Raw genomic sequence first — 20217 nt, forward strand, 5'->3', positions numbered from 1 at the left:
ACAAAAACATACACTTTAAATGCACTTCACACAAATTTATTGTGATCCCATGCAAATCAGAACATCATCATCTACGCGCTATACAAATCTTAGTTGCGACGACCAAAGTTGTTGGTGTTGGGCTGGGTGAGCTGCAGGCCACGGATGTTGTGGAAGTCCAGAAGCTTCAACATCTCCTTGGTGTCGGCGTCGACCTCGATGATGTCCTGCTCCAGAGCGGAGACGGCCGGGACGTAGTTGTCGCGACGCTCACGCTCCTCCTCCTGCAACTTGATGGAGATACCACGCACCTGGGAGTGACGCAGACGGCCCATCAAATGGGTGACATAGCTAGAAAGAAATTTGGGGGTTATAGATCCACTCACTAACGAGATTTGAGCGGCACTTACCCGGCAATCTTGTTGCGCAGGGGCTTGGTGGGGATGATGGCCACCTCCTCGCAGATGCGCTTGTTGGTGTGGAAGTCCAACGTCAGGCGAGTGTAGTACTTCTCGATGATGACCTTAGCGGCCTTCTTCACCGTCTTGGTTCGTACGCGACCCTGTGGTAGTTGATAAAATGGTTAGTATCACGATAGTTCAATTCATTTTGTTGTATCTTTGCGATAGTTTTCTGAGATAGTTGCGGCATTTTTCGAGGTTTTTTAATGTAAGAGGCCTTCACTTGGTTATAGTTTAGGTTTCTTCTAAAGTTTCCGTTTGAATAGGTTTTTGGTATTGATATTTAGGACGGTTTTAAGACGCCGGATACAAATAATTGCTTTTGGGGTAACAAAATTGGCACTATGCACGTGGGACAAGCGGCTGTCGTTGCCGTTTTATGCTTGTTTGACCGCTTTTTGATTCGACTTCAGCCAGTTTTTCGTTGCTACGTACCATTATGTTGCTCGATGGATATTTTAATCACCGCTAAAATGAGAAATAAGCAATTATTTTTAAGAAAAACGTGGAGAAACAAAATTTGTGCACATACCTCGCCGGAAACGAAAGAAAAAGAAGGATGCCGTGTGACCAGGGTGGTTGTGTGAAAAACATACTAAAATATACCGCAAATATACCATAAACATGGAAATTCCTCAGGTTGATGAATTGGATAGAAATAAGCGAGGACTTTAACCTTAGTAAACATCATTTAACAAAAGCCGCATTTTTGGACTAAACATTTTAATGGAGACTATTAGCTTAGTTTCGATTGCACCCCACATTTGGAGACTGTCATTCCTCCTAAGTTTTTAGTCTCCGCCCAAAACTCTCCACATTGTTTGAGTCCCCGCTAAGCGGTGTCCCCATTTGCGTTCCACTATTTTCGGTATATCTCAATGCATGGTATATTTCAGGCAGAACCGCGTTATATTTTCGCAATCCGCCCATGGTCACACTGGTTCTTATCGTTGTTGCTTGTGCTTTTCGATCGCGGATGTGTGCTTTTCGATCTCGCGATCTCTAATTTCTTTAGCAATCTATATATATGTACATACTGCACGGTGGCAGCAGAGAAAGAGAAAAAGAACTGCATATCATATGCGATATAGCAAGCGCTTGTCTTAGTGTGCGTGGGTGTGCGAATAACAAATAATACGAAATGAACGACCAAGAGAAACAACACCAGCAACAACAACAACACTTCTTCCACAGCGAGTGGAAGACTACCGCTAATAGTCATGGAAATTCGTTATCAGACAGCCGGGATTATGATACCAACTCGTCGCGCAATTCGCTTTCCGGCTCCCCGCCCATCGCCTCCAATTGCTCCTCCTCTGGTTCCCTGGACTTAGACAGGCCACTGGCCCAGTTGCTCGAACCGAAACTGGAGGCCGACGGGCTGGGCATCATCCATGGGGATAACTACAGCATCTACTGCAGCCAGACGGCGGAATCCACCAGTGGCGAGCAACAGGTGCTTAATCTGGGCCTCACCCTTGACTCGGGGGACGGCCAGGCGACGTATGGCGACCTGTTCGGTGCCCAGGATCAACTCACTGCATCTCAAACTCACGGCCATTCACAAGTTGTTGTATCTGCGGCAGCGGACGCTTTTTCGCTAGCGGATCAACTAACACCACTGCCCATCACGGTCATACCCATCACATATCACCATACCACCGAGAATCTCAGCTCCAGCCACGCTGAAGTTCCGCTGATAGCCAGTCTGAGCGATAGCACCGCCCAGGTGTTCAATCTGGATGACATCTGCTTCACGCTGGAGTACCAGTTCGAGAACCAGAGGCTCGTCCAAGTCCAGCCGCCCACTGTGGTCTCGCTCAGCATGGTGTCCAGCCCCAATGAGGCTGCAAATCCCCCAATCAACTGTGATAACGACCAGAGAACTGGAAACAGCATCTCTAGAGACTCCACATCCAATTCTCCAGCTTATTTCACAATTGAGACGAGGTATTCCCCACTTGCATGTACACCCACCGCTGCATGTGTATTTTATGATTTGCTTGCATTTGGAATGTTTTTTGCTTAGGCGTGTTGTTTTGTAGATATGATAACAACAACCCGTTCTGGAATTGCAATATTATTCGTGTAGAAAATTGTAACTATAATTTGATATAGATTCAGAACTATATATTGCCTTAAAAAATCGGTTCTCGAAACTTCGTACATATGTGTGTATGAATATTGTATATATATGGAAGCAAGAATTTTGCCATACAATTTTAAACAAAATTCAAGGAAAATTATTGAATTCAAAAAATAAAAATAAATCATAAGTCTTGGCAAAGCATTTTATTTGAGATATTGAATTTGGTTCAAGCTTGAGCACATAATTAATTCATTAAATTTATGTTTATGATTAGAGCGCAGAATTATGAAATATTAAAAATATATACACTTTTTTGCCCATGTTATTTAATATTTAATTTTATGCCAGGCCTTGAAATCGTTCGATTGCCTTACGAAAAAAGTCACTTAGTTTCGATTTGCTGCAAAAGCCAGAACGGGAATAATAATTGCATATTTTCAGTGTCATGTATGAGTGGATTAGTGCTTGGTGCTTTTGTCGTTTTTTGGCCAATTATAGTGGACCGTCAGGTGTGCCTTGCCCTCCGCATTCTGACCCCCGCCAGGGACACCACCGCCCCTCTTCGCTGCTAATTTTCCACTGCCCACACACAAAAAGATTCTCGAGAGAAGAGCGAAAAAAAGGAAAACATTCGCCTAGCGTCTGTCGTGACGTGTGCGATTTTTTTTAAATTTTATTTCACTTTTTGTTTGGTTGCCCACGAAAAAAAGAGGCAAAATCGAATTTTCATATTTTCTTCCTTGTCGAGAATTTGTGTTGGCAAATTTCAAGCGTTCCAATGTCCACTTATTACAACGCGGTGTCCGAATCGCTTGCAAGTTGCTTGCTAATTGCCTGATTTGTGTTCTCAGCCTGTTGCATTCTGCACGCGGCAATCGACTCGACCAGCGCATACCCTCGTCGCAAACATCCGCTATGCCGAGACCGTTGGCCAATGGGCATCATAATGGCTGCATGCCTTTGGGCCTCCACTTCGGCTGATGATTGTATCGAAAATTATTTGTTTGGGCCAAAAATAGTTGCGGCGATGAACGCATTTAGATTTCTACCCCCACCCCAAATGCCGAGCAGAATGTATAGATGGATATACATATGCATACATAGATGTATATTTCTACAATGTGTTAGGCGAAGACGACCAAAAATTTTCCCGAAACTCATTAACACTTGATGTAAAGAAGCCGGTTTTCAAAAGAATCCAAATTGTAGTGGCTTCTATTGTGAAATTCTCCCCCGACAAAGTGCGATTTGGCACTATAAAAAGTTTTCTCTATTCTATTTTTCCCAAAGGGTAAAAATTGTAAATGTCTCAAAGGTCTTTATTCTCTAGAAATAGGCTAAATAACATGTACAGCTGATAGGGCTTTTAATAAAAATACAAAACAAATCAGTTCTGCCGAAACTTAGTTAATAACTTTGTGATAAGTCACGAATGCTGAAGGGTTTACACAATGTTTACTCAATAGATATGATTGATACAGGAAATCGACTGATTAAATGTACAGGGTAATAGATAGACTAGTCCAGCTGCTACGTAAAGTACCCCATTGATTGAAACCCTTCAAAAGATATGGCGAATTGGTCATAAACTAAATTTTCCCGCGGCTAAGTCCAAATGATCGGTTGTGATGGGCTTAGTTCGCTACGTTCTACATTGTTGTTGCTCCTCGCTTGCTCATTATTCTACGGTACAATAATTTTTCAATTTTTCATCCGTTGCTTGTTGTTCCTTCCTTCCTGCCGAGCTCCCCGTTCGGCGACGACGCCCTCTTGCTATTTTTACCGCCATGAGTAGTGTTCCCTCAATCATATTTCTCATTTTTCAGTACTCCCGCGATTAGAGGGGTGGGGGGAGGGGCATCTCGATGGGTGAGCCGGCGGCCAAAGGGATGAGGAAGGGTCCGTGGGGGACGCACGCTGCCCGTCAGTCAGCCTGCCAGCCGTCTCAGCGCCCACGCACTTGTTGTTCTGCTTCCCTCGGCTTTTCTTTATAGTTTCTGTTGCCGTCTGCTATTTTATTTTGCCATTTGTTGTGTTTTGACCATGACAACATTAAATATTAATTAATCTGATTAATAAGGACAGAAGAGCCCTCCAGGAAACGGCTGTTTATTCGATCGCCTTTGCGACTTTGTTTGCTGACGCTCTAACCCCACTAATCGCAATCTGTGCAATTTTTCTTTCATATATATTTGTATATATGTATGTACATATACTTGTTGCGTTTATAATTATATACAAAGATCTTAACGGCCCACTGACACACAAATCGGATGGAATATACATATGCCCCGCCCGATGCGATTTTCTGTTTGTTTCCAACTGCAAATTCGATAAATTTCCCCCATGTTGGTCTCTTTACCCCGCTCGGTCGGATCTTCCAGCTATGTGGATGAGTACGATCCAAATGAGCCGGACGAGGACGAGCAGCTGGCCCACTGCATCCAACCGGGCGTGCTGCACCAAGATGTCGATGAGGAGGAGGTGGAGAGGCAGGACGAGAACGATCAGCTAATGGCGTTGGCCTACGAGGTACCCACACCCAATCACCAACCGCTAGTGCAATGTCTAACGTGCCTTACGTTGCCTAACGCTTTTTGTAGCTACTCGCCATCCCAATCCTAGTGTTAGCGGAGAATCCGATTCCTGCGATTCTGCTGTAGGGCGTGTGTAACCAAGTTTTGTTAACCATCTTTAGCGGTGCGTAGTATCTGCTTATTTCGAAAGGCTGTCCCCTAACATATCACTCGCACCAAATGTTCAGCATGAATCCATTTCATCATAATTGTCTCATTCTAAGGAACATGCAATGAATCTGATCTAATAGCATTGTTATACTTGCAATTTAGAGTTCGGATGAGGCTCTCAGTCGCTATAGATGCAATTATGAGAACTGTTATCGCAGCTACAGCACAATTGGAAATCTGCGAACGCATTTAAAAACCCACACGGGTGAGTATCCATATATATAATTACTTTGTATATATATCATTTTCGTAAACTAAGTTTGTCTACTTCCCCTGATTTCGTCACTAACGAAGTTGAGCACTTTTAGTTGTATATCTCTTCGAGTACTATCGTCTACGCCAGCCAAAATGCTCTCTAGATACTTGTAGAAGGGATCTTGGGGCTCTGCCGGCTTATCCTGCAACACACTTTCGATGAGATTCATTACGCTCATGAACTTGGCTTGAGTTTGACTCTGTCCTTCGCCATTGGAACTGCTGCTGCTCTGCTCTATATGACACGCTGAATCGTCTGAGATAAACTCCGCGTTCGAGTTATTCGTCTCGCCCTTAAATTCAATTATTAACTCCTCATGTTGAAATTCAGTGATGCAGTTTCGTTGAAGGGCTGGTTCATCTGCCGACTGGCTTTCCACGGTATCACCCGGCACAGGCGTTGTATTTGTGATTAATGTTTGGCACAGTTCATTCTGCTTCCTATCAAAAAAGAAACACATTACAGACATTACAAAAATGCATAAATGGGATAAATACATTACCTTCTGATGCTTATGTGCTCCCTGAGGAAATCGAGCTCCTTAAACTTCCCAAAATACCTCCTTGAGGCAGGGGGCCTTTGCGCTTCCCTCACATAGCGATCTCGTAGGCTCTTCCATCTAACTTGACAGTGCTCAACTGCAATATCAAACTTATAAACACCTGTACTCCATGTAAGGAAACCATATAACCTGATCTCTGGCATGCTTGGGCCACTGCAATCCACGCCTGCTTTCTGTCATATCTAGTGTGGTATTTCTCGAATATTGAAACGTTGCGCTTGACACTTGCAATTAGTAGAGCGTCAAAACCATTCATAGTAATGTGATTTTTTTAAATTCAACCAAAATACTCTGAGGAAACCTTATGCGCTTTTGCGTCGCGTGAAAAAGTTAACGCACGCAAACAGCGTGGTGCGAGTCGGTGGCGAAGCCTAGCAATAGGATAAGGGAATGAAAATACACAAATGCCCTAAATAAACAATGTATTCACCTTACGCAGTAAATACAAAATTAATTAAATCGCGAATATTATTCGAATTGATTTGATTTTATATTGAATCTCTGAACAAGTTTCGTTTCTGCGTTTTTGTACATGGAGCTTTAGTGATGGAAAAAAGTTTTAGCTGCGTTTTTGGTTCTTTAATCGATACCTACTCGATAGTCTGGTTATCGCGCGATCTTACCTTTTTTAAAACTAATTTTGTCCTTTTGATTATAAAATACAAAAATGATTTTTTAAAGCGAAATAATAATATATTCAACCATCCACGGATAACAACAACGTTTTTTCCGCTTTCCAGGCGACTACAGCTTTAAATGCCCGGAAGATGGATGCCACAAGGCATTCCTCACTTCCTACAGCCTGAAGATCCACGTCCGCGTCCACACGAAGGTGAAGCCATACGAATGCGAGGTGTCCGGCTGCGATAAGGCTTTCAACACGCGCTACAGGTGAGTAATTATCTTCCACTTCGGCGGACTGATAGCCCCCGGAATAAACTAATGGCTGCGGGCCCTATTAATCTGTAATCAACGTCGCCCGATCCACAAACAGATTGCACGCCCACCTTCGTCTGCACAATGGCGAGACGTTCAACTGTGAGCTGTGCCAGAAGTGTTTCACCACGCTGAGCGACCTGAAGAAGCATATGCGCACGCACACCCAGGAGCGGCCCTACAAATGTCCGGAAGATGACTGCGGCAAAGCCTTCACCGCCTCGCATCACCTGAAGACCCACCGGAGGACACATACTGGCGAAAAGCCGTATCCCTGCCAGGAGGACAGCTGCCAAAAGTCGTTCAGCACATCGCATAGTTTGAAATCCCACAAAAAGACTCACCAGCGGCAATTGCAAAACAAGGGTCGCAAGAAAAGGCCACTAAAGACGCAGCAGACCAAGTGCAGCGATCAGGAGCAGAAGGATCCACAGCAGGAGGAGCAGGAGGAAGAGGAGTTCATTAAAGAGGATCAACCCGAAATGACGTTGTTAAATCCAGGCAGTCACTGCTCCGAAACCACCAGCACGGACAGCGGAGTAGTGCTGCAAACTCTCACGCCGCAGGATCAGTTGTCCAATGTGTTTATCCTGCAGGGCGACGAGCCACTGATCCTTCCAGAAACATCACAGGCCTACCAGCTCTCCTACGCCGCCGAGGAGGAAATACCCAGTCCGTGGATTGACGCCGGCGTCCTTGTCTCCAAGCCCATCATTCCCATGGCTCCGCTGACGGATGCCTGCGTGGCCCTGCCCACCGAGATGCCCAGTTTCGTTAACCTGAAGTCCACATTCGGCAATGCAGTAAGCGGCAACATGGGGGATCCGCAGCCGGAGACCATGGATGTGGATCCCATAGTGGAACCCTCACTGCCCACGCCCACCTTGGAGTTGAATCAGCAAAATATCGAAGAGCTGCTCAAGCAGGACAGTTTCGAGAACGAGGAGGACATGGAAACGGAGTCGCTCCTAAATGACATCCTCATGACCATCGACAACAACAGTGCGCTGCTGCAGGCCACACTTCAGCAGGCCTCACAGGTGCCAAGCGATGCCTCCGGCTTGGTGGAACTGGACATACGGGACAACAAGCCGACTCTAAAGCAGATCACAGCGGATGCGGGCATCTGCAATTGCACTAACTGCAAGTGCGATCAGACAAAGAGCTGTCATGGGGGCGACTGTGGTGCTGCAGCTGCTCAACAGACCACCAGGACTGGCGCACCCACAACCACAACAACAACAACGATGAATTCCAGCGGTGGCAAACGCATTTGCGGCAGCGTGGCGCCCACCAAAAAAGTGAGTAAACGTGATGCGGAAATGAACCAGAACATCGAGGATGTTGCTTTGCTGCTGAAAAACCTTGCTTCCATGAGTAGCGGTGGCTCCTCCGGCGGTGGCGGCGGTTGCTGCGGTGGTGGTGCCGTCAAGCCAGCACCCTCAGGGTGCTGTGGAGAACCCAAAGCTCCGAAGCCCGTGAATACCGGTTGTGGTTGTGCCCGGCCAAGTGCTTCCTCCTCTGGTGGTTGTTGCGGCAGTGGAGTTGCTCCTACTTCAAAACCATCGGGTGGTTGCTGTTCAGGCAACCAGAAGCCAGCTCCAACCGCTACCGCTTCCTCGTCAGCCTCGTGTTGCTGCTCTGGCAAGGGCGAAGTTCAGGAGCCGCCGGTCATTAGCAGCGCTTCTTCAGCTCCCGCTGCCGCCGTCAAGGGCAACGCCTGCACATGCAAGAGTCCGGCGGAGGGCGTGGCCAACGGCTGCTGCGTGGTGATCTGCATTAAAACGCTTCAAGCTCTTCGCAAAGTTCTGACGCGCCGGAATCTAAATCTAATGCTTTGTCCACAGCAGAACTAAACTAAGAACTACCTATGTATGTACACTAATCCAGATGACCCAGAGAATCCGATCATCAGAAATTTGAAACTGGTATTGAGCCTGTAAAAAGTATTTTCCCCATTAAGAAACCAAAAAAAAAAATTTAACAAAAATTATCAAAGTGCATTTAAGTGAAACGATTCAATCATATGTGATCCCAGCGGAGGCTGGCCGCGCTATCCCAAAACCTACTATAATCATTGTAAACCCAATATTATCTAGAATCCCAAAGTAGCTTCTAGTGGAGCAGACAGAGAGATAAATCAAACAGCCATAAATGAAGTGTGCGAGGATATGTCCGCCTTATCGGACAATAAAACATGGCAGACTACGAAGTATACGCCCAATTGATACACATGCACAACTGGACAGCTGATAAATGACCGTCTGTTCCCTTTAATCTAAAACACTTACTTGTTTTTTTAATCATTTTTAATATTTAACACGTTGAATATCTTTGAGTTTATCTACAACTAACAAATGTAATTTATTACCACCCCAGATCAAAAGCGATCCATGCCTTAGGGACGTAATATATTTATATGTGGGGGGTTCATTTGTTAAATTGTATTAATTAAAAATAATAGAATACTATTATACTATATTATATTTTTTTGTATGGAGTTTATGACGCTTTATATCATGCCAAATATGAACAGAAACATATTTTCCACTGTTTTCTTATATACCCAAGTTAAACCATCTGTATAAAGTCGAATAAAACATAAAACTAAACTTGTTGTAACGATTCTTATTGCTCCAATATTGCTATTTTGCCGCTGTTGCGCTCCTGTTGTCCTGATGCTGCTTGTTGCTCCTGTGGACGCTGCTTGCTGCTCCTGCTGCTTTTGCTCCGGAATGTGGACTGGCGTGTAGAAAACGACGACAAACGCAGATTACTCGATGCTAACTTCTATACAGAATGTGCTTTTATTGACCCCGATTTAATGAAGAGCTCATTGTTTGCGCTCCGATGCACTGATCCACCAATGTTTTCTAATCCTCGCCAGCTGGTATGACCTCCTCTAGACGCCGCACGAACTTAACGCGCAGTTCCGTCACATTGTCGCCCTTCAGTTGATCCTGCAAAAGGACACCCAGCCACAAACACGCGCACACACAAAGCACACACACACACCAAACCATTAGCCAACAATGAAATGCGCCAGAGAGTTAACTATTGAAGACTTGCCTGCACGAACCAGCACTGCACCTCCAGCTGCACCATCTCCAGGGCGCCGCGGATGCAGCCACTGAGTATGGCACTGTAGCGCAGATTGGTCAGGTCCGGCGGCAGCTCGACGAACTCCGTCAGCGGATTGCTATCGAACACCAGGGAGAACTCATCGGAGGCGGGCGACCAGTTCGAGATGGTGGGCTGGATGTTCAGGTAGATGCGGAACGCCTGCTGGATGCGATCGGCCGTCTCGCGCATCTCCAGGCAGCGCGGTGCCGATGTCCTGGCCAGAAAGTCCTCGATCAGTCGCATGCCCATGTTGTACCCGATCCGCTCCAGCTGTTTGTTCACGTCCTCGGCGTTCTCGAAGTCGCGCAGCATCTGGGTGACGAGTGCTCCGTAGGTGAGTGTCAGGAACTCCGAGTTCTGTGTTTTGATTTTTTGTTTGTTGTACAAAGGAGGAAGAGAGGAGAGAGCAGATAGCGAATAAAAATCAATCCAGAGCCAGTATAAAGCGTTTTATGGGCCGGTACCATATACAAAAATGTAGCCATTCGCAAGTTCCGAAGTAAATGTATACGTTTTTTTTAAATTTATAAACATTGTGTTGTATTTATTATGCGGCAAATTGATTGCATTCTCAAAGTCCTCAATGGTGCTTTGAATTTTGCGCACGGTTTGATTGTTATACCCATTACTCGTAAATTAAAAGGGTATACTAAATTCGTTGAAAGGCAGAAGGAAGCGTTTCCGACCATATAAAGTATATATATTTTTGATCAGGATCAATAGCCGAGTCGATGTAGCCAGCCGTCTGTCCGTATAAGCGTCGCGATCTCAGGAACTATAAAAGCTAGATGGTTGATATTGAGGTTGATGATAGAGACAACAAAGCAGCGCAATGTTGCCACGCCCACTCGAACGCCCACAAACCGTACAAAACTGGCGCGCCCACACGTTTGAAAATTTTTTGAATATTTTTTCATAATTTTATTATTATTCTATCGATTTGCCAAAAAACTTTTTGAACCTTATGAACTTTTGAAATTTCGAGTTCGCATTTCCCTAACTGAGTAGCGGGTATCTGATAGTCGGGTAAGTCGAGTATAGCATTCACTCTTGTTGAATCTTATTTTGTTGAGCTCTGTTGTTTTGCGGTGTCAGCCTTTTCCCATTCCATTTTGAAATGAATTATAAACCCTAAATTAATAATTGCATTAGTTGTGTAAATTTTGAAAATGTCTAGTAAATAAAATAAATTCTCTATTTAATAATTACAATCAATTTTTAACATCTGCCTAACAGAAAATAAATATTAGAAATTAGAAACGATTTAGAAAATGAATAAGTATCACAATTATCTCTCTCGAACTTTTCACTTTTCCAATCTAAATAAAAATAAATAGAAAAACAAAGAATTCCCTTTGAAAATAATATATGAAGACTTAATGTTGAAAAATAAACATGCGAGCCGACTATAGTGGTGTGATTGAGGACAAATGGACACGATTGGCTTAGGACTAATCGCTATGACTACGATCTAATCTAGTTTATATCCTACAGCTAGGAGGCGTCTATTCCGATTTAATCGCCGTTATGGTAATGCTAGGCGTTTGATGTGGCGCGATCAGTTTAGGTGGAGCCCGTGCCGTGCCACGGCTGAGGGTGACGCCGCCACTGGACGCCATTGGCATGCTGCCGCCTTCCGGGCCGGACGAATCCTGGTCGCCCTTCTCCTGCGCCGAATGGAAGCGACCACCCTCGCCACGAGCCCGATTCATTGCGTGGCGATGACGAGATTCGTGCAAGTACTTGCACCGCTCCTTGGGTATGCGCGACTCCAGCTTGGCCCTGGCCTGCCGCCGAATGAGGATACGTTTGTACTGCTTGGCATTCACATAGAGCGGCTCCTCGTCCGCCTCGCCCTTGGAGCTCTCGTCCTCGCTGTTCGTATTCGTTCCAGTGGTACTTGTGCTGACATCGGCGCTTATATTATTGGCTGCAGCACTGGCAGCCACCGCCGCCACCGTCTGCTGCTGTTGCTGATGGTTTTGGGTCTGGGATTGTACTTGCTGATGCTGCTGCTGTTGTTGTTGGGTAACCACTGTGCCCACTCCGGCGCCTACTCCGGCATTGGCGGCCGCTGCATTCACCGCTGCCATCGCTGTCTGCGGCACCATTATGATCTGTTGCCCAGCTGTGGGTGCCGCCTGATTAGCGCTGGGTGCTGGATTGATCTGCACCAGCTGCCCATTGATATTGAGGTAGTGCGGCGTCGGCTGGGCTGCCATCGCAGCTGCAGCGTTGGCCGCTGCATTCGGATCCAAGGCGGCAATGGTGGGCGTCTGATAGAATATGGTCTGGCCGTCGGGCAACTGCATCACCTGCATCTGTGGCTGCTGCTGCGCAGCCTGCAGCATAATCTGGTTGGCCTGCAGCGGTATCAATTGTGGCTGCAGACCCGTCGCCGGCGTCTGACCCTGTGGCTGCTGTCCAATTATGATTTGCGCCGCTCCGGTTGGCAGCATGGGCATTGGTATCACTTGGATGGGTTGTGCCGTTGCTGCGGCATTTGTGGCTCCTCCGGCTGCTGTGCTAACACTTAAATTGTTGCCGGTTGTTGCGTTGTTGTTGCTGCTGCTATTGCTGTTGTTATTGTTGTTGCCGGTGGCGGCGGCGGTAGCGGCAGCACCGACGGCAGTGGCGGTGGTGCACATTCTGGGCGTGGCTGAGGGGCGACTGGTGGCGCTGAAATGGTTTTCCATTGCCTGATTGCACTGCGGCTTGTGCCTGTCTGTGTGTCCGTGTCTCAACCTCAAGCCCCCAACACACACACTTACTGGAAAAGTGAATGAAGCCGATTTTGAGGGTGGTTGTTGGCACGTCAAAGATTCGTTCTTAGGCACTATGGCACAAATCTAACCTTACAACTAGATCTATGCCTCCAAATGACTAACGATACCGATCTTGCGCTGTTCTTTCTTCTTTGGCCAACTTACCACTTTCTTGGCGTCCAAACGGGAGGCTTGTCGTGACATTTTCCGGCTGTTTTCTTTTCGATTTTATACAATTGATAATAAAATTCTCTGTTTTTCCTACTTTTACAGAGCAGGGTTGTCAGGGTACACTGCTGAAGCACATCAAGATTGGCCAGGGCTGCAAGCGCTGTGCATATCGGTTGGCAGTCACGGGAAAAGTTAAAGTATCGCTCAAAGTCGCAATATAAATATAATTTAAAAGTCGTAGTTATATATTTAATAAAAAAAAAACAATGCACCTATATTCAACAACGTATTATTTTGGCTATATTAATATGTTAGCAGTATAATAAATACATTAATTAATAAATTTACGCTAACGTTATTTGGAGTTGAAGCGGTACCGTCAGAAGGACCGCCGACGGAAGGCTCATTTTTGAGTCAGGTGCAAAAATGACAAATACTAAATTCATTCTCCTCGAAATCGGTGGAGTAAAATGTAAAATAACTCTTTGAAATTACAAAGTTATTGAGATAGCGTACACGATCTGTGAACAACCACAATATAAAATAAGAGTGAATGCTGTAGTCGGGTTCCACGACTATCAGGTACCCGTTACTCAGCTAGTCGGAATGCAATTTTTGAGATAATAACATAACAGTGGGAGGAGTTTAAGGTCCGTCTTCTCTACTACCAGTACCACAAGCAATCCATGTAATGAACCGCCTTATTAACAATAAGATTTCTGCAATATATCTGCAACATTAAGATTTCAGTGGGATGGACGGTCGGCGGGACGGTCGGCGGTTACCAGTCCATGTCAATCTCAAAATATACAAGAAAAATACTAACTTAAAAATACTTCTACTAAACAAAATGTCCCAAACCCCATACTCACCACAGCAATGTTAGATTCAAAAATTTAAATAATTGTACCTATATATTGCATTTGATGAATTCAGAGGCTATATAAATCGTGTGTGCGGAACACATATCATTCAGTCTCCGTACTTTACTCTACTATTAACGGGTATAATTATATCATTATCTCAAAAACTGTGGATAATTCTTTTATGAAATTTTCCTGAAATGTAAATAAATGTGAAATAAAAAGCTGCAGCCCTGGAAAAACCTATTCCTATTTTACCCACTTATTGTAATTCATTTCTCTGTGGGTATGTTTCGCTGATGCCAGCCATGGTCACATTGCTGTAGACAAGTGCATAAACATTTCATCCAGGTGAACAAAAAGTAAATAAAGAACAATTTCAACCGCACTGCAACCCAACGGCGAGCATTAATAAGAAACTTCTCCACGATGGCTTCATTTTTCAACGTTGGCGCCTTGGGAAATGTTTTCTCCACTCCAGTTGGCCAGCGCATAGGTGAGTAAACCAACACCCTCCCCCCTCCATCGTAAAAAAAACCACCCACCGGAAGCGGGGGTGTGTGTATATGTGGGTAAAGCGTAATATTTTCCACAAATACAACGCATATGTTGATTTTTACGCATTTACAATGATAGTTATCTGATTAGAGGACGCTTCATAGCATTCCCAATCAGACTGTCCATTGGAAAATTGAATTTTCACAACTTTCTTCGAGCGTTTGCTTGTTTTCTTGTTTTGTTGTTACTCTCTCACACACACGCGCACATATCCATGTAGCGATACTCATTTGTTGTTGCCAGACCATTACTATGGCAAAGCGGTCTGATTTGATTTGAAAGGCGGTGGCAACAACGGTGGGTTTCTGATAAGATTAACCCTTATATGAGTATACGGTTCCAACAGGCAGGTGTGACAAATCAGATAAATGTTTGTTGGTATGCTTTATGAAATTGCTCACCTTTTGGCACGCAAACGAAAAGTATGGTTATTGATGCGCTCTTGTGTTGTTTGATTGCCTTTTTTCCCTTCACCCCCTCCTGGCCATCTGTTTTGCGCCCTTAGTAATGGCAATTAGTCATCGTTGCCGCTGGCCGCTGGGTTACATAAAAAAATGTGTTAATTTATTTCGTGTTCCCCTTTGGCTCGCATTTTCGCTATAATTTCCATTTGCCGCTGCACACACAACAAACACAGATACACACATTTACCTGCAATCGTGCATGTGTATTAGTGCCGTACTAATTTGTTGCTTCGCTTTTTTTATGAGCTCACATTGCCTTGCGGTTGGTTAGCTTTTCCCATATCTCCTATATCTGTTGGATATCTGTATTATCTGATATCTGAGAAATACACTTCGCGCAATGGTTTCGTTTTGAATTTAAACAAATTGCATTTGTGACTCTTGTTTGCGCTATTTAATTCGAGCAAGTCATTGCACTCTTTAGAGTCTAAATGATATACGAAAGATAATGCTCGCCCACCTGTTTCAGCCGCCCATAAAAATTAACAAAGGAAGGCAAATTGCCTACTTCGGTTTTCCAACAGAAAACGAACAAAATAATTACATCTTTCGGATCAAAAACTGCACAATTTACTTGGAATTATAATTAAATATATTATTATAATCAAAATGTAACGAGCATTTTCAGAAATAAGATACAAATTGTAAAAAAATATGGATACCTCTGTTTTTGTATTTATATTACATGAAATATTGTTGCGGTTTTTTTTTCTGAAAAGTTCTTTCATGTGTTTAAATGTTTAAAATGTTCTTAAGTTTTATATGATGAGGTGTCAACTAATCCTTACCTTCTCACCTTTCAGAGGCCGCCACCGATGCCAACCTGGCCTCGGAGAACTGGGCCGCCAACATGGAGATCTGCGACATGATCAACGAATCCTCGGACACTGCCCGCGATGCCATGCGTGCCATTCGCAAACGCCTCTCCCAGAACGCCGGCAAGAACAACCAGGTGGTGATGTACACGCTGACCGTCCTGGAGACGTGCGTGAAGAACTGCGGCAAGGCCTTCCATGTCCTGGTAGCCCAGAAGGACTTCATCAACGAGCTGGTCAAACTGATTGGGCCCAAGAACGATCCACCAGCCGCCATGCAGGAGAAGGTTCTCAGTCTGATACAAATCTGGGCGGATGCGTTCAAGAACCAACCGGATCTCAACGGCGTCACCCAGATGTACATGGAACTGAAAAACAAGGGCATCGAGTTTCCAGCCAACGATCTGGATGCCATGGCACCCATTTACACGCCACAGAGGGTGAGTCGCTGAAGAATCCTCTTTACTTTAACCATAATAAATGCTTACATATGTCTTTTAGAGTGTTCCCGAGATGCCTCCTCAGCTGGTGACCGCTCAGCAGCACACAATCTCGCCTCAACACATGGCTGCCGCTGCTGCAGCCGCAGCTCCACCCAGCACAGGTCCTTTGCATTTGACTCCCGAGCAAGCGGCTAAGCTGCGCTCCGAACTGGAGATCGTTAGCAACAATATGTCCATCCTCAGCGAGATGCTCAGTGTTTTGAAGCCCGGCCAGGAGTCGCCCGATGACTATGCCCTGCTGAACGAGCTCACCTCGACCTGCAAGGAGATGCAGTCTCGCATCGTGGATCTGATTGGACGTGTCCAGGACGACGAGCTCACCGCGGAGTTCCTGCGCATCAATGACGAGCTGAACAATGTGTTCTTGCGCCACCAGCGTTACGAGAAAAATCGCTCGCAGGGCCAGGGTGCTGGTGTTACCTCGCCCTCGGCTGTGCTGGGCGCAGCCATGGGCCTGCCCGGTGTGGGAGCAACTGGAGCAGGAGCCACCACGGTGGCCACGCTACCACCTCCGCCCACAAATACCGCCGTGAGCAATACGCCGCAAAGTGACCAACTGCTGATCGATCTAATCGAAAGCAGCGAGGAAGCCCAACTGCCACAGAGTTTGGGACAGATTAGCCTGGGCGGTGGAGCACCCATTGGGGTGCAGAGGGGCGCACGACCTGCCGATGAATTCGATATGCTGGCACAGTCGCGCACCGATGGCAACCAGTCAGTATAGAGTGCTTTCCAATTGAGCTCATCAAGTATTAACGATAGTTCTTTTTTTTTAGTAAATCGGACTTGCTAAGGGACATTCCCTCGGTGGACGCTGCTGCTGGAAGTGTGACTGCCACCGCCTCGCTTTATAAACCGAATCAACCGCAGCAGGCTCAGCGCTCAGCCGGCGAACCGCCGGTGGTAAGTAAAGTGAGTAACTGGCCGCCGGACAGCCGGTCTAACTAATGGCGTTCGATTTGTTCCCTTACCTTTTGACCTCGTTTTTGCCATTGATTTACACTTTGTGTCTAAATTTGAAAATATGTTTTGGTTCTTTTTTGTTCTATGCAAATTGCGTTTGGTTTTCGTTTCGTTTTGTTGTTCGGTTGGCGCCCACACACAGTCGACGAAAGAGAATGAGATCGACGAGATGGAGGCGTGGTTGGGCAGCTCAGTAAGTAGCCACTCGAATAGCATTTTGCCTTTTTCTAAGCTCATCTTACCATGCACTCGGCTTCAGTTTCTCGATTTACATACTATTCCTTTGCTTCTTAGATTCTGTCATCCATTTTCGAGTACTTAACATGACTAATTAGGCATTTGTTTTCACCACACAGCACATCGAGGGAATTGAGGAGCTGACCAGCTCGGAGTTTGACAAATTCCTAGAGGAGCGAGCCGCTGCCGCCGAGAATCTTCCAACGATCAGTGCTTCGAACTCCGCCGCCAGTGCCACGACAGGATCGGCAGGAGCCGACAGCTTACGAAAGACACCAAAGAAACCGGGCGCCGAGGAGGATCTGCTCGCGCTCTGAGTGATCTCCGCCAGCACCATCATCGGCTCTAATTGTTTACTCTTTCAAATGTTATACACACCCTAACATACTTATCCATAACGTCTATTTGATAGCAGATACATAGTAACACTTTATGTAAAATGCTTTTATTTTTTACGAAAACAGCAACGATAACTATTGATTATATTCCAAAAAATACAAACGATCTTTTGTTGGTCTAATTGTAAGCCACGTCTACATATTGATGGTAATTTAATGTATTACGTTACAAGTCTATTTGTTGTTTATTTATACATATATACATACATTATAAAGCTAATTTATTTTACAAAATCGAACGATCGAAAAGAAAAACTAAAACAAAATGGAAATACATTTCAAGCACATACCGAAGACGAAATGTTTAATTATTTGTATTACTAAGGGGCTTAATCTGAGTCATTATCTATATTCATGGCTTGAGTGGCTGCTCCGTAGGCATCGTCCTCTTCATCAGAAGAAATCCTTTGATTATTCTTTGCCCTTGATCCCTTCCCGGATCGCTTTTCCAACTGACTCTCTAAATCCCGGATGTGGGCCTTTTTGCTGTTCAAAAGCAGCAGGAATTTCTTGAGAAGTTCCTCCTCCTTCAGTTTGCTGTCCCTCACATACTTTTCATATTCAGCCAGGGATGCGGTTGTCTGGGCGTCGGATTCGGTGGCTGGAGCTGCTTGAGGCTTCTGCTGACCAGCTTCGATGGCTGCATCCAGCAACTGGTAGCAGTTGGACACTTTTCTAAGCGGAACATCCAAATACAGCGTTTCGTATCCCTCGCATTTGTACACTTTGAAGGTTGGTTTATCGGCATCTTCCAGGGATATTTCATAATCGAATCCTTGGAGTCCCATGTGCGTGGTTAGTGCACTTTTGCACTCTGCAAAGAAAGCATCGTAGGCCTGTTCCAATTCACTGGCTCCACTCCGAAACTCATCGTATTTTAGACTTGACCGGTAGTTTTGATTGTCAGAAGTGGTCAGGATGTCAAACTCCACGTCGTCGTCCATCCATTTGCTTCGGACATATATAAACGGCTTTACGTCTATTTGACTATGTGAGAGCTGAGAGCGTTGAAGTAATTTAACCACGAAGGTGGACATTTTTGCCAATATTCAAGTTTCACAACTAAATGTAAACAACTGTTGCGGGGATTTTAAAACAGCTGTTTGCAACTGGGTTGTCAGATTGATTAAATGTATGTAAATTTCATAGTGCTTATGGCGAACGCTTAAGTGTACGTATGTGTACTCTTTTCAGTAAAATTAAATATATAAGTACATCTTCAAATATTTCCGAGAGCTCAATTATTTAAGTTCTAATTAACCTTAACAGTCGATATACAACCCTTCTATTAGCATTGTTAAACACGCATTTTGCAGCACTAGGCGGTCCACATTATCGATAAAACAGCAATATCGATTTACCGTGTTTAAGTTAGTACACAGCCAGTAGGGGGAATTAAACAAATTAAACGCGCTGCGCCCCTATTGTTTGTCCTCTTTTTAGTGTTTTACCCGATTCGGCACCCGCAATGCTTGACAACCTCGTGGAATTCGCCAGTTACTGGTGGTTTCGATACCTCATGGTACGTAATAGTCATAAAATTACGCACATATTCCACCTAAGAAGCTGTGCTCCACGGGATTCTGATTTAAATGAACCCCATTAACTTGCAGGTCACCGAGCTGTACATGGTGGAAAAGTGGGAGCGGATAACGATACGTGAGTGTTAATTGCTGGACAAATAGCACACCCTCGAACTAGTTGGGAATATCCGACGGATTCGTCATGCTTCTGGAGAATTTACACGCTTATCAGGGTTATTATTGCTCTCGGTTTATTGCAGACGTCATTTTCATGGTACTCTTCTGCGTTTTCTGGTACTTCAACTACTCCGTGTTGCTCTCCCTGGCCGGATTGATTGGCCCAACAAGTGCCTCCATTGCGGATATTATTCCCGGAGTTCAAGGACATGGGCTCAAGGTCACCTAAAATACCGATCAGACCATGCCCAGAACAACCGTGTGTACTGTTCTCCGTTCCAATATCCAAAATAGCCGCGTATCTGTACCTCGCCGAGAAGCTTTATCTAATCCGCACGCGTTTATACACCGCAATCAATGAATGGAACGTAGCTATAGGCGACACATGTCCAAAGAGGCGATTTAATGGCCTGCTGATCCGAATCTGAAGTGGACAACACCCGGCGACTGTCCATCAATAGCTGCCTCACCGTTTAATGTAGTTATCTAGCAGTAGTTACAAGTTTAAAGTCAGTTAATAAATCTAACGCTTACACAATCGCACTGTGAAATAGTTAAAAAAAATTATAAATGATATACGCAAGTGTTGTTGCATTGTTTTCCTGGTTTATTTTTGTTTAATTTTGA

The 20217-nt window shown here is 45.0% G+C and overlaps 8 protein-coding genes across 11 annotated transcripts; 3 read left to right on the forward strand and 5 right to left on the reverse strand.

Moving 5' to 3' along the window:
• Positions 1 to 9: 9 nt before the first annotated feature.
• On the reverse strand, positions 10 to 981 carry LOC6605029 (40S ribosomal protein S17). Its single transcript, XM_002029836.2, has 3 exons — positions 876 to 981; positions 390 to 541; positions 10 to 330 (listed from the first exon to the last, which is right to left on the reverse strand). Exons 1-3 carry the CDS (start codon positions 876 to 878, stop codon positions 90 to 92), a joined length of 396 nt encoding a protein of 131 aa, XP_002029872.1. The 5' UTR covers positions 879 to 981; the 3' UTR covers positions 10 to 89.
• A 409-nt stretch (positions 982 to 1390) lies between these two features.
• LOC6605031 lies at positions 1391 to 9642 on the forward strand. 2 transcript variants are annotated; one of them, XM_002029837.2, is made up of 5 exons: positions 1391 to 2390; positions 4914 to 5061; positions 5379 to 5481; positions 6835 to 6985; positions 7089 to 9642. In XM_002029837.2, exons 1-5 carry the CDS (start codon positions 1582 to 1584, stop codon positions 8884 to 8886), a joined length of 3009 nt encoding a protein of 1002 aa, XP_002029873.1. In that variant the 5' UTR covers positions 1391 to 1581; the 3' UTR covers positions 8887 to 9642. The 2 variants fall into 2 exon arrangements, with proteins under 2 accessions (XP_002029873.1, XP_032573563.1); XM_032717672.1 differs by lacking the exon at positions 4914 to 5061 and having other exon boundaries at positions 1391 to 1896.
• On the reverse strand, positions 5465 to 6576 carry LOC6621682. The gene is made up of 3 exons (XM_032717674.1): positions 6224 to 6576; positions 6035 to 6170; positions 5465 to 5972 (listed from the first exon to the last, which is right to left on the reverse strand). The coding sequence occupies exons 1-3, from the start codon at positions 6348 to 6350 to the stop codon at positions 5531 to 5533; spliced, it is 705 nt and encodes a 234-aa protein (XP_032573565.1). The 5' UTR covers positions 6351 to 6576; the 3' UTR covers positions 5465 to 5530.
• LOC6605032 (trafficking protein particle complex subunit 3) lies at positions 9322 to 13192 on the reverse strand. The gene is made up of 3 exons (XM_002029838.2): positions 13084 to 13192; positions 10100 to 10510; positions 9322 to 9990 (listed from the first exon to the last, which is right to left on the reverse strand). Exons 1-3 carry the CDS (start codon positions 13120 to 13122, stop codon positions 9904 to 9906), a joined length of 537 nt encoding a protein of 178 aa, XP_002029874.1. The 5' UTR covers positions 13123 to 13192; the 3' UTR covers positions 9322 to 9903.
• LOC116800936 (nuclear transcription factor Y subunit alpha) lies at positions 11484 to 13167 on the reverse strand. Its single transcript, XM_032717673.1, has 2 exons — positions 13084 to 13167; positions 11484 to 12923 (listed from the first exon to the last, which is right to left on the reverse strand). Exon 2 carries the CDS (start codon positions 12847 to 12849, stop codon positions 11659 to 11661), a length of 1191 nt encoding a protein of 396 aa, XP_032573564.1. The 5' UTR covers positions 12850 to 12923; positions 13084 to 13167; the 3' UTR covers positions 11484 to 11658.
• A 1061-nt stretch (positions 13193 to 14253) lies between the features above and the next one.
• Positions 14254 to 18028, forward strand: LOC6605033 (TOM1-like protein 2). 3 transcript variants are annotated; one of them, XM_002029839.2, is made up of 6 exons: positions 14254 to 14448; positions 15778 to 16229; positions 16291 to 17006; positions 17069 to 17195; positions 17398 to 17448; positions 17612 to 18028. In XM_002029839.2, exons 1-6 carry the CDS (start codon positions 14382 to 14384, stop codon positions 17807 to 17809), a joined length of 1611 nt encoding a protein of 536 aa, XP_002029875.1. In that variant the 5' UTR covers positions 14254 to 14381; the 3' UTR covers positions 17810 to 18028. The 3 variants fall into 3 exon arrangements, with proteins under 3 accessions (XP_002029875.1, XP_032576021.1, XP_032576020.1); XM_032720129.1 differs by having other exon boundaries at positions 14256 to 14448; positions 17069 to 17204; XM_032720130.1 differs by lacking the exon at positions 17398 to 17448 and having other exon boundaries at positions 14255 to 14448; positions 17069 to 17204.
• On the reverse strand, positions 18008 to 18990 carry LOC6605034. The gene has a single exon (XM_002029840.2). The coding sequence runs from the start codon at positions 18925 to 18927 to the stop codon at positions 18220 to 18222; it is 708 nt and encodes a 235-aa protein (XP_002029876.1). The 5' UTR covers positions 18928 to 18990; the 3' UTR covers positions 18008 to 18219.
• A 242-nt stretch (positions 18991 to 19232) lies between these two features.
• LOC6605035 lies at positions 19233 to 20164 on the forward strand. The gene is made up of 3 exons (XM_002029841.2): positions 19233 to 19412; positions 19504 to 19549; positions 19674 to 20164. Exons 1-3 carry the CDS (start codon positions 19359 to 19361, stop codon positions 19817 to 19819), a joined length of 246 nt encoding a protein of 81 aa, XP_002029877.1. The 5' UTR covers positions 19233 to 19358; the 3' UTR covers positions 19820 to 20164.
• Positions 20165 to 20217: the final 53 nt, after the last annotated feature.

The sequence above is a fragment of the Drosophila sechellia genome, chromosome 3L, assembly GCF_004382195.2.
Source record: "Drosophila sechellia strain sech25 chromosome 3L, ASM438219v1, whole genome shotgun sequence".
NCBI classification, from domain to species: domain Eukaryota; kingdom Metazoa; phylum Arthropoda; class Insecta; order Diptera; family Drosophilidae; genus Drosophila; species Drosophila sechellia.

Bases quoted from the DNA above. Each gene is read 5' to 3' on its own strand.
- LOC116800936 (XM_032717673.1), bottom strand. From the start codon at position 12,849: ATGGAAAACCATTTCAGCGCCACCAGTCGCCCCTCAGCCACGCCCAGA.
- LOC6605032 (XM_002029838.2), bottom strand. From the start codon at position 13,122: ATGTCACGACAAGCCTCCCGTTTGGACGCCAAGAAAGTG. The intron at 10,511-13,083 runs GTAAGTTGGCCA...ATCAAAACACAG, and splicing joins GTTTGGACGCCAAGAAAGTG to AACTCGGAGTTCCTGACACT. The intron at 9,991-10,099 runs GCAAGTCTTCAA...GTCCTTTTGCAG, and splicing joins TGCAGTGCTGGTTCGTGCAG to GATCAACTGAAGGGCGACAA.
- LOC6605029 (XM_002029836.2), bottom strand. The intron at 331-389 runs GTAAGTGCCGCT...ATTTCTTTCTAG, and splicing joins CTGCGCAACAAGATTGCCGG to CTATGTCACCCATTTGATGG.
- LOC6621682 (XM_032717674.1), bottom strand. From the start codon at position 6,350: ATGAATGGTTTTGACGCTCTACTAATTGCAAGTGTCAAGCGCAACGTT. The intron at 6,171-6,223 runs GTTATATGGTTT...TTGATATTGCAG, and splicing joins CCAAGCATGCCAGAGATCAG to TTGAGCACTGTCAAGTTAGA. The intron at 5,973-6,034 runs GTAATGTATTTA...CTTTTTTGATAG, and splicing joins GAGCACATAAGCATCAGAAG to GAAGCAGAATGAACTGTGCC.
- LOC6605034 (XM_002029840.2), bottom strand. From the start codon at position 18,927: ATGTCCACCTTCGTGGTTAAATTACTTCAACGCTCTCAGCTCTCACAT.
- LOC6605033 (XM_032720129.1), top strand. From the start codon at position 14,382: ATGGCTTCATTTTTCAACGTTGGCGCCTTGGGAAATGTTTTCTCCACT. The intron at 14,449-15,777 runs GTGAGTAAACCA...CTCACCTTTCAG, and splicing joins TCCAGTTGGCCAGCGCATAG to AGGCCGCCACCGATGCCAAC. The intron at 17,007-17,068 runs GTCAGTATAGAG...CTTTTTTTTTAG, and splicing joins TCGCGCACCGATGGCAACCA to TAAATCGGACTTGCTAAGGG.
- LOC6605031 (XM_002029837.2), top strand. From the start codon at position 1,582: ATGAACGACCAAGAGAAACAACACCAGCAACAACAACAACACTTCTTC. The intron at 2,391-4,913 runs GTATTCCCCACT...CGGATCTTCCAG, and splicing joins TATTTCACAATTGAGACGAG to CTATGTGGATGAGTACGATC. The intron at 5,482-6,834 runs GTGAGTATCCAT...TCCGCTTTCCAG, and splicing joins GCATTTAAAAACCCACACGG to GCGACTACAGCTTTAAATGC.
- LOC6605035 (XM_002029841.2), top strand. From the start codon at position 19,359: ATGCTTGACAACCTCGTGGAATTCGCCAGTTACTGGTGGTTTCGATAC. The intron at 19,413-19,503 runs GTACGTAATAGT...ATTAACTTGCAG, and splicing joins GGTGGTTTCGATACCTCATG to GTCACCGAGCTGTACATGGT. The intron at 19,550-19,673 runs GTGAGTGTTAAT...GGTTTATTGCAG, and splicing joins GTGGGAGCGGATAACGATAC to ACGTCATTTTCATGGTACTC.